General features: G+C 46.7%; 1 protein-coding gene across 7 annotated transcripts in view; it reads left to right on the top strand.

The window, feature by feature from the left end:
• LOC144792877 (dehydrogenase/reductase SDR family member 4-like) overlaps positions 1-11,565 on the top strand; it is a 181,279-nt gene extending 169,714 nt beyond the window's left edge. For all 7 annotated transcript variants that reach the window (XM_078668080.1, XM_078668081.1, XM_078668079.1 and 4 more), the window contains one exon: positions 10,814-11,565. In XM_078668080.1, the coding sequence (XP_078524206.1) occupies positions 10,814-10,928 (115 nt within the window). In that variant the 3' untranslated portion in view covers positions 10,929-11,565. The remainder of the gene's footprint in view (positions 1-10,813) is intronic.
• The last annotated feature ends 496 nt before the right edge of the window (positions 11,566-12,061 follow it).

The following is a 12,061-nucleotide window of genomic DNA, read 5'->3' on the forward strand; positions in this document are numbered from 1 at the left end:
GATATTTTACAAACTTTGCAATAAAAACTTGTTTGGGCAAAAAAATAAAACAACCCTGCCTCGACTTACTTTAGTGAGAGATGCTTTGGTGCAAACTGTTCTTTTGTGGCTATTTTTACAACAGTCTAAGTGTAGTGAAACTGTAGATACGTGTGTCACCCTAGCAAAACCTGGTCACCAAGATTATAACGTCACAGTTGTCATGCACTTACATGGCATTAATCTACTGGTTCATGTCCCTCACATGTCTGTACAATATTTTCACAGGCCAGCAAAAATTTAAAAATATCAAAATTTCAAGTTTCATAAAGTTGGTGACATTTCTAAAAATGTTGCATTTTATGGTTTTACTTACTACTTTCCTCACTGGAGACTGGTTTCTGAAGAAAATATCTCCCAGAGACACTTTTATCTCAAATCTGTCTCCTATTGCTATCTTGTATGGCTTTTTTATGTGAGGTATGTCCGTGTGCGAAAATAAGCCATGCAAGATACTGGCTTTACCCTTTTTTTGTAACTGAAATGCATACTTTCACATCATTTTTGTGAAAATATTCCAGAAAAAAATCCTTCACCAATGGCCCTTTCATTCTGCTTCTACATTATAATGCAGTACCGTTAAATGTATACATGCTGTCGGCATTCCCAATGCCTCTTAGATTTATTGTTCAGCACAAATACATAGAGACTAACTAGTGGTAACTCAGTATTGCCTGTATTTCCTGCTTTTATTTACATTTTTGCCCTGATTATGATTCTGGTGGTCCGAGTCGTGCCACACTCACAGGGGCATGGTGGTCCTGTCACCGCCGCACTGGAAGTCTGACTGCCCTATTAGGACTTTGTCGGTTGGAATCCCATTGCACCGCTCCAACCACCAGGGAATTGTGTTCCTGGGCAGTCCCACAGTGCCCTGAGGTACCACCAAGCATATTACAACTTTCCTCACCACAAGTGGTGTCATGGAGGTTCTTCCTCCATGTAACTTCTGGTGGTGAGGAAAGAAAGGCAGCCCTACAAGGCCCCCTTTTGCCCTTGTGCACAGGGGTGTGTGCAGGGGGGCCATTTTGTTTTTTTATCTGTTTACATTTTGAATCTGAATCAGTTTAGACACCAATGAGGAAAGTCCACTTTCTAACCCTGTATGCAGACTGCTGAATCTAACACAATTCTTGTAGGAACTGATGGATCAGCCTCGTGAAGAGCAAGTAAAAGGGCATTTATTTATTCTTTTTGTGCATGGAATCACTTTCAACTTTGGTACTGAAGTAGCTGTCTTCAAACATTTCCTGCACTGTAGCACAAGTCATGGGCTACTTACAGCCATCCAAATAGAATAAGCTCTTCTATTCATGTATGGGTAAATAATTTGGACTTTTTGGGATATTTTATGTATAATATAGAAATAATTGAGTCATACTAAAACTTGACATCAGTCACATTTTGTGTGTGAGTAGAGGGAAGATGTAGAGCATATGCATTGGGGATACTAGCTACAGTAGCTGCCTCAAATGTAGGTATGGGAAAACTATTTAATTTCCCTGTGCAAGAGGCTGCACCTTCAAAATTGCTGCATGTACTACTGTGAAGATTTTCTCAGTAGGAGTAAATCATTCCTCTACTATAGAATATATGTGTGTGTGAGCTGTGTGAGGTTGGGGGGTCATCCACATTGTAGACTATGTACATGTAGCCTTAAGTTCTAGAAATAACCCTAATCACTAGGTTTGTCTTGTTATCCCACATCTATTGGCATTTTGTCTCCAACATTTCGGCTTGCAGGTTGCACAAGATAGCAGTATGTGGTTTTTTTCTCAAATTTTTGTTGAGATGTTGGAGTAATTAGTCCATACGGGATTAACCTACTCCGCGTATTGCAACAAGTAGGCTCTTCCAAAGTTTAAAGCTCCCTCAGAACTTACAATTTTCTCAGTGTGTTTGCAGGTTGTAAAATAGAACACATCTTCAGGATGTCTGGTGCCAGTCCTTTACCCACACTGAATAATTCATATCCAAGGAAGAGCACATAAAGATGCAAAATATTTGATTATTTAAAAGTTTATTTTATTCCTATGATGTACTAAAGGACTCACAATTCTGTCAATAAATGCTCAGTTAAATTAGCATCTCTGATGTTGACGTCATCAATGTATGACAACACCTCCAGATCTTATTGTAAGATCTCCATTTCCATTATTCTTGCCATAAAAACTGCATGACTTTTCTAATACCCCAAGGCAAACTCGTAAAGGCATACTGAAATCCTCAGATTGAGAAAAGTGCTATATTTACACTCAAGAACTTCTTTCAGATATTGTAAGAAATTGGGTTATTAGTTGAAGGAGCTACGAACCCATCTCAAGTAAAATTCAAAATCCTTGTAAGGGTGAATCCTTAAAGTCACTAAATTAACTTGCGCTCAACCCCTCATTTTCTAGTTCACAGAGCAGACAATTGTATCCTGGAGGCAATGGATGAAGTATTTATGCTGTACTAAAACATCAATAAAATCAGAATGCACAACAATATAACTCTTAAAATGAATTAGAATAATAGGACATGCAAATGACAAAAAACAATAAGGGGAACCGGATATGTGAATTTAATACGGGATAAGGTACCTAGGCAAAACTTAACATTAGCTGAGATGGAGCATGAGTTGGATATACTAACCATTTTCATCCTGATTTCAGTCCTTTAAGTCCCAATGCACCACACAATTACACTTCTATAGCCCCTGAGAACCTCAGGGGAGATACCTGGAGACACACTTGATGGCTGGCAGAGGCTAATTGCAAAAAACACAGTTGATGGACAGAATGTAGAACAATGTCATACATTCACCCCAGTACAAGGATCTGGGCCTAAATCCATCGTTTTTTGCACTCCACACCACCCTGGGTTAGACACTGGCTATATGCAAATCAGCTCTGACCCTGTGCCTCATGGGAACAGTCCAGTCCGAACTACCAAGCCATGTCTTTCCCAGACCGGAATCAAGCATCCAAGGACCGGTTTCTGGCTATCAGCCTTCATCAGCCTGGATAGGTTGACTCCAGTGGTGTGGAGAGCCTGGGACTCACGTCTGAGCATACCCAGCCCACTCGGGGTGAAAATTGCAAAAAACACAGTTGATGGACAGAATGTAGAACAATGTCATACATTCACCCCAGTACAAGGATCTGGGCCTAAATCCATCGTTTTTTTGCACTCCACACTACCCTGGGTTAGACACTGGCTATATGCAAATCAGCTCTGACCCTGTGCCTCATGGGAACAGTCCAGTCCGAACTACCAAGCCATGTCTTTCCCAGACCGGAATCAAGCATCCAAGGACCAGTTTCTGGCTATCAGCCTGGATAGCTTGACTCCAGTGGTGTGGAGAGCCTGGGACTCACGTCTGAGCATACCCAGCCCACTCGGGGTGAAAATTGCAAAAAACACAGTTGATGGACAGAATGTAGAACAATGTCATACATTCACCCCAGTACAAGGATCTGGGCCTAAATCCATCGTTTTTTTGCACTCCACACCAACCTGGGTTAGACACTGGCTATATGCAAATCAGCTCTGACCCTGTGCCTCATGGGAACAGTCCAGTCCGAACTACCAAGCCATGTCTTTCCCAGACCGGAATCAAGCATCCAAGGACCGGTTTCTGGCTATCAGCCTTCATCAGCCTGGATAGCTTGACTCCAGTGGTGTGGAGAGCCTGGGACTCACGTCTAAGCATACACAGCCCACTCGGGGTGAAAATTGCAAAAAACACAGTTGATGGACAGAATGTAGAACAATGTCATACATTCACCCCAGTACAAGGATCTGGGCCTAAATCCATCGTTTTTTTGCACTCCACACCACCCTGGGTTAGACACTGGCTATATGTAAATCAGCTCTGACCCTGTGCCTCATGGGAACAGTCCAGTCCGAGCTACCAAGCCATGTCTTTCCCAGACCGGAATCAAGCATCCAAGGACCGGTTTCTGGCTATCAGCCTTCATCAGCCTGGATAGCTTGACTCCAGTGGTGTGGAGAACCTGGGACTCACGTCTGAGCATACCCAGCCCACTCGGGGTGAAAATTGCAAAAAACACAGTTGATGGACAGAATGTAGAACAATGTCATACATTCACCCCAGTACAAGGATCTAGGCCTAAATCCATCGTTTTTTTGGCACTCCACACCACCCTGGGTTAGACACTGGCTATATGCAAATCAGCTCTGACCCTGTGCCTCATGGGAACAGTCCAGTCCGAACTACCAAGCCATGTCTTTCCCAGACCGGAATCAAGCATCCAAGGACCGGTTTCTGGCTATCAGCCTTCATCAGCCTGGATAGCTTGACTCCAGTGGTGTGGAGAGCTGGGGACTCACGTCTGAGCATACCCAGCCCACTCGGGGTGAAAATTGCAAAAAACACAGTTGATGGACAGAATGTAGAACAATGTCATACATTCACCCCAGTACAAGGATCTGGGCCTAAATCCATCGTTTTTTTGCACTCCACACCACCCTGGGTTAGACACTGGCTATGTGCAAATCAGCTCTGACCCTGTGCCTCATGGGAACAGTCCAGTCCGAACTACCAAGCCATGTCTTTCCCAGACCGGAATCAAGCATCCAAGGACCGGTATCTGGCTATCAGCCTTCATCAGCCTGGATAGCTTGACTCCAGTGGTGTGGAGAGCCTGGGACTCACGTCTGAGCATACCCAGCCCACTCAGGGTGAAAATTGCAAAAAACACAGTTGATGGACAGAATGTAGAACAATGTCATACATTCACCCCAGTACAAGGATCTGGGCCTAAATCCATCGTTTTTTTGCACTCCACACCACCCTGGGTTCGACAATGGCTATATGCAAATCAGCTCTGACCCTGTGCAGGGTATGCTCAGACGTGAGTCCCTTGCTCACTTTGCCACTGGATTCAAGCAAGCCGGGCTGAAGACGGCTGGAATGCCAGAAACCGGTCCTCGGAAGCTTGTTTCCGGTCCAGGGAAGGCATGGCTTGGCAGTTCGGGCTGGACTGTTCCCATGAGGCACAGGGTCAGACTGATTTGCATATAGCCATGACAAAACTGGGGTGGCAGAGTGGGCTAAAGAACGGTGATGGATCAAACCCAGATCTTTTGACTGGGTGTGAGTGTTTGATTGGTTCTGATGCTCCGTCCATCACCACCACCTTTTGTACCGCTTTGGCCGCCATAAGTGTGGCAGGGTATGCTCAGACGTGAGTCCCTTGCTCACTTTGCCACTGGATTCAAGCAAGCCGGGCTGAAGACGGCTGGAATGCCAGAAACCGGTCCTCGGAAGCTTGTTTCCGGTCCAGGGAAGGCATGACTTGGCAGTTCGGGCTGGACTGTTCCCATGAGGCACAGGGTCAGACTGATTTGCATATAGCCATGACTGAACTGGGGTGGCAGAGTGGGCTAAAGAACGGTGATGGATCAAACCCAGATCTTTTGACTGGGTGTGAGTGTTTGATTGGTTCTGATGCTCCGTCCATCACCACCACCTTTTGTACCGCTTTGGCCGCCATAAGTGTGGCAGGGTATGCTCAGACGTGAGTCCCTTGCTCACTTTGCCACTGGATTCAAGCAAGCCGGGCTGAAGACGGCTGGAATGCCAGAAACCGGTCCTCGGAAGCTTGTTTCCGGTCCAGGGAAGGCATGGCTTGGCAGGTCGGGCTGGACTGTTCCCATGAGCCACAGGGTCAGACTGATTTGCATATAGCCATGACTGAACTGGGGTGGCAGAGTGGGCTAAAGAACGATGATGAATCAAACCCGGATCTTTTGACTGGGTGTGAGTGTTTGATTGGTTCTGATGCTCCGTCCATCACCACCACCTTTTGTACCGCTTTGGCCGCCATAAGTGTGGCAGGGTATGCTCAGACGTGAGTCCCTTGCTCACTTTGCCACTGGATTCAAGCAAGCCGGGCTGAAGACGGCTGGAATGGCAGAAACCGGTCCTCGGAAGCTTGTTTCCGGTCCAGGGAAGGCATGGCTTGGCAGTTCGGGCTGGACTGTTCCCATGAGGCACAGGGTCAGACTGATTTGCATATAGCCATGACTGAACTGGGGTGGCAGAGTGGGCTAAAGAACGGTGATGGATCAAACCCAGATCTTTTGACTGGGTGTGAGTGTTTGATTGGTTCTGATGCTCCGTCCATCACCACCACCTTTTGTACCGCTTTGGCCGCCATAAGTGTGGCAGGGTATGCTCAGACGTGAGTCCCTTGCTCACTTTGCCACTGGATTCAAGCAAGCCGGGCTGAAGACGGCTGGAATGCCAGAAACTGGTCCTCGGAAGCTTGTTTCCGGTCCAGGGAAGGCATGGCTTGGCAGTTCGGGCTGGACTGTTCCCATGAGGCACAGGGTCCGACTGATTTGCATATAGCCATGACTGAACTGGAGTGGCAGAGTGGGCTAAAGAACGGTGATGGATCAAACCCAGATCTTTTGACTGGGTGTGAGTGTTTGATTGGTTCTGATGCTCCGTCCATCACCACCACCTTTTGTACCGCTTTGGCCGCCATAAGTGTGGCAGGGTATGCTCAGACGTGAGTCCCTTGCTCACTTTGCCACTGGATTCAAGCAAGCCGGGCTGAAGACGGCTGGAATGCCAGAAACCGGTCCTCGGAAGCTTGTTTCCGGTCCAGGGAAGGCATGGCTTGGCAGGTCGGGCTGGACTGTTCCCATGAGCCACAGGGTCAGACTGATTTGCATATAGCCATGACTGAACTGGGGTGGCAGAGTGGGCTAAAGAACGATGATGAATCAAACCCGGATCTTTTGACTGGGTGTGAGTGTTTGATTGGTTCTGATGCTCCGTCCATCACCACCACCTTTTGTACCGCTTTGGCCGCCATAAGTGTGGCAGGGTATGCTCAGACGTGAGTCCCTTGCTCACTTTGCCACTGGATTCAAGCAAGCCGGGCTGAAGACGGCTGGAATGCCAGAAACCGGTCCTCGGAAGCTTGTTTCCTGTCCAGGGAAGGCATGGCTTGGCAGTTCGGGCTGGACTGTTCCCATGAGGCACAGGGTCAGACTGATTTGCATATAGCCATGACTGAACTGGGGTGGCAGAGTGGGCTAAAGAACGGTGATGGATCAAACCCAGATCTTTTGACTGGGTGTGAGTGGTTGATTGGGTCTGATGCTCCGTCCATCACCACTACCTTTTGTAACGCTTTGGCCGCCATAAGTGTGGCAGGGTATGCTCAGACGTGAGTCCCTTGCTCACTTTGCCACTGGATTCTAGCAAGCCGGGCTGAAGTCGGCTGGAATGCCAGAAACCAGTCCTCGGAAGCTTGTTTGCGGTCCAGGGAAGGCATGGCTTGGCAGTTCGGGCTGGACTGTTCCCATGAGGCACAGGGTCAGACTGATTTGCATATAGCCATGACTGAACTGGGGTGGCATAGTGGGCTAAAGAACGGTGATGGATCAAACCCAGATCTTTTGACAGGGTGTGAGTGTTTGATTGGTTCTGATGCTCCGTCCATCACCACCACCTTTTGTACCGCTTTGGCCGCCATAAGTGTGGCAGGGTATGCTCAGACGTGAGTCCCTTGCTCACTTTGCCACTGGATTCAAGCAAGCCGGGCTGAAGACGGCTGGAATTCCAGAAACCGGTCCTCGGAAGCTTGTTTCCGGTCCAGGTAAGGCATGGCTTTGCAGTTCGGGCTGGACTGTTCCCATGAGGCACAGGGTCAGAATGATTTCCATATAGCCATGACTGAACTGGGGTGGCAGAGTGGGCTAAAGAACGGTGATGGATCAAACCCAGATCTTTTGACTGGGTGTGAGTGTTTCATTGGTTCTGATGCTCCGTCCATCACCACCACCTTTTGTACCGCTTTGGCCGCCATAAGTGTGGCAGGGTATGCTCAGACGTGAGTCTCTTGCTCACTTTGCCACTGGATTCAAGCAAGCCGGGCTGAAGACGGCTGGAATGCAAGAAACCGGTCCTCGGAAGCTTGTTTCCGGTCCAGGGAAGGCATGGCTTGGCAGTTCGGGCTGGACTGTTCCCATGAGGCACAGGGTCAGACTGATTTGCATATAGCCATGACTGAACTGGGGTGGCAGAGTGGGCTAAAGAACGGTGATGGATCAAACCCAGATCTTTTGACTGGGTGTGAGTGTTTGATTGGTTCTGATGCTCCGTCCATCACCACCACCTTTTGTACCGCTTTGGCCGCCATAAGTGTGGCAGGGTATGCTCAGACGTGAGTCCCTTGGTCACTTTGCCACTGGATTCAAGCAAGCCGGGCTGAAGACGGCTGGAATGCCAGAAACCGGTCCTCGGAAGCTTGTTTCCGGTCCAGGGAAGGCATGGCTTGGCAGTTCGGGCTGGACTGTTCCCATGAGGCACAGGGTCAGACTGATTTGCATATAGCCATGACTGAACTGGGGTGGCAGAGTGGGCTAAAGAACGGTGATGGATCAAACCCAGATCTTTTGACTGGGTGTGAGTGTTTGATTGGTTCTGATGCTCCGTCCATCACCACCACCTTTTGTACCGCTTTGGCCGCCATAAGTGTGGCAGGGTATGCTCAGACGTGAGTCCCTTGCTCACTTTGCTACTGGATTCAAGCAAGCCGGGCTGAAGACGTCTGGAATGCCAGAAACCGGTCCTCGGAAGCTTGTTTCCGGTCCAGGGAAGGGATGGCTTGGCAGTTCGGGCTGGACTGTTCCCACGAGGCACAGGGTCAGACTGATTTGCATATAGCCATGACTGAACTGGGGTGGCAGAGTGGGATAAAGAACGGTGATGGATCAAACCCAGATCTTTTGACTGGGTGTGAGTGTTTGATTGGTTCTGATGCTCCGTCCATCACCACCACCTTTTGTACTGGCAGAGGCTAATAGCAGGGTCTTTTCCAAGTGCACCTACCATTGATCAGGTGGGAAGTTGGGGGAAAAGGCTAAATGTAGCTTATTGTGTCCCTGTAGTTTTAACAGGAGGTTCATCTTATGACCCTTGGAGTCTGCTTCTTTGTTCTTTGTACTGAATGCAAGTGGGAGAACAGGTCCAGTATTCTGGGCTCTTCTCAGGTTTCAGACAGTGGGCTCAGTCTGCTTCTGACCTTCCAAGAGTGTTCTGAAGTGTGTGCCTGGTAAACCCACATTTATTCCTGGCACACGCTAGTGGGTGGGCATGACCCCTGAGCATGACCTAAGTGATGGGATAAAGGTTCCTGGGGCTAACCAAACATACTTTGGGCATTTTCAAGAAGACAGAAGCTACACAAAACCTGGGCTCTGAGGGCCTCATGAGTGTGAGGGGATGTACATTGGTAATCCTAATGTCCTCCAACATCTAATACCACAGTCTTGTCCCTGTACCCACAATGACCTCAGAGACAGAAGTCCAGGAGAACAAAGCTGAGTTTTCAACAATCAGACATGGGATACACAAGGACTGTTTTGGCAACCTGCCTTCATACTTTGAAGTGCACCCACACATCATAGACAAAACGCTGTGAGATTGTAATGTCAAAAATAAACCCGTTGTTTTAGGGCCTGACTGGCTAAAGGGACAAAAGCAGGGCCCTCCCCAAGCGTCAGCTAACATTTTCCTGTGACAGGGAATGCCTCTTTAAAGTTTGCCCAAGTGTTATGTGAAAACCTCAGCTAGACCTGTCAAGCAGGATGTGACATGTAAGCAATACTTGATATTTTAATGTTAAAAAGTATCTTACCAGTCCCACTTGCATATTCTGTCAGGTAGCAGTTGAGAGAAGTTATCTCTGCCAATTCAGTTCAGTGCATTATTTGCTCCTAAGAGCAAGTTCATGCCTCATTAACGCCTATTCAAATGCAAATTATTAACTGGCAGAAGGTGGACAGAAAAGGTCAGATTTAGTATATAGGTAAATGAGGCAGGGCAAAGGTAAGTTTCCAAACTTACTTTTGCATCATATTTACAAAACAATCTGACTTCATCATTGAATTGGAGATGTAACAACTTTAAAAAAGAAATTGTTTCATTATTTTCTAGCTAGTCCAATTCTCGAAATATAGTATTAGCATATATATTTCTTTGTTTTTCATATAGAAATGCCAGCTTTGTTAACCTGAAAATAGCTTTTAGAACTATCCACTTCTGAGTGGACATCCTTCCGGATGAGTTGTTTACGGCTTCTGGTGGGGGCGGTTTCCTGCTTCCTGTTTCCATCACGGTTGCGGCTGCACTGCGGCTACGTGGCCGATTGGGAGTGAGGCCTTCCAGGGCGCTGCCAGAGATTACCTTACCTCACAGGCTCAGTGCGATGCCCGACCTGTATCTGGACACGAAAGCTGAGCCTTGGGGTTCCACGGGGAGATGTCTGAGGGGGCGGGCACCTGAGCCCAGAGTGCTGGAGTGTGGCTGTCCTGCGAAAACTGCAGGGAGGGGCCTCCTTAGCCAACATGGCTCTGCTAAGGCCATTGCAGCAGGGGCAGGGGACAGACAGGTAGTGAGCAGCCCACAGTCCCTTCACCCACGTAAGTTCCAGTGGCCTGGAGTACAATCCGGAGGACACCTGCAGTCGTATATCTGAGCAGGGGGCACACAGCCTGTCACTCCCTCCCATCCAGTCCACCCCCTTGCTACAACTTCTTTCACCTTAGTCCAGGAAGAGTATCCCAAGAGACATCCCAGACAAGAGGCAAGTAGCTAGGGGGCACTCCTCACATTGCTTTACCCAGAGGGAACCTCTGAATATAGTGTAAGCTCAATAAAATAATGAAACACTGAAAAAATAACTAAAGCAGTGTTACCTTTTATTTATTGCATTATCAATAATCTTCATGTTCTTTGTGTTCGTAGACTTGCAGAACCAGAGGAATTTGCTGGGATTGTGTCTTTTCTCTTCTCCTCTGATGCCTCTTACCTGACTGGAGAGACCGTTGTGGTTGGTGGAGGATTCAAGACAAGACTCTAAAAATAATACAATATACATCTTTTAACCTTGGATACTGAACAAGTAAACATACCAACGTTGATACAGCTGTTACACACCGAATCCTTCATACCTTTTGTCAGTATTTTTTCTGCAAGTATTGCAAAAATGGTACAGAGTGCATTCAAGTCTAAATATAGGTATAATATGTAAACCATAATTTTTGGTTTTAATGCTATTTTGTTGGTTTGCTTTAAATCATGATCATTTATATGGGGAGGAAAGCTTGTGATTAAGCCCCCGAATTCACCTTGTGGCAAGGAGATAACAGCAAATCCTCTTTCCTTTTATAATTATTAAGGATTCTATTTCGTATATTACATATTGCTCCTTTCACCTTAAATAGCATGTGTGACCGATTCAGTTTTGACACATAGCCTTAGTGTTTGTGTAACTTGCTTATTGCAGAAAACAAAATTCTGCATACCTTACTAAATGCAGTTCTCCAGAGCCATCATTGGTAAGTGTAAGACACTTAGGAAAGCAATATTGCAGTTCAAGTGAGTGATCTAAAAATCTAAAAAATGCTTTTTGTAACAGAGTGATTTATGTACAGTGTATCATGATGTATTTGAGGTTAGTGTTCACCCATCAAAGATTTTATTAAAAAAAGAAAGATTTTGTCATCCATATGTTACTTGTTTGATTGTCCTATGCACCTATTTAAGTTTTGGAATCATTGTTTCTTGGTTTAACCTACAAGGTGACATTCATCAGAACTTTCAAATGTTGAGGGATCTCCTGAGACAATGAAGTGGCTCATAGCCGTTATTGGCTGGTACATACCTTCTTCTCCAACATGCCAGTGTCTGTCTTTCTGTTGACCCCTTTAAATTTAAAACATTGTACCCTCAGTGGGTGGCATTTTCTAATAGCATTATGGCCTTCTTCCTTAAGCTATGCTGATTGTTAAAGGCCCTCTTCCTCGTTAAAGGCCTTTGCCCATGACTCAGGCCTATAACTTGAGAAGATTTCCCTCAACAACTATTGTAGTCCGGTGAAGAGGGACCATAAAGCTACATTATTTACTTGGTTGACTCAGCCTTGGCCCCAGATGACTCATAAATTGCCTAGTATTGTAACAACAGTGCAATGTGTGACAAGTTCCGGTCTTG

This window comes from Lissotriton helveticus, chromosome 11 (genome assembly GCF_964261635.1).
Source record: "Lissotriton helveticus chromosome 11, aLisHel1.1, whole genome shotgun sequence".
NCBI classification, from domain to species: Eukaryota; Metazoa; Chordata; class Amphibia; order Caudata; family Salamandridae; genus Lissotriton; species Lissotriton helveticus.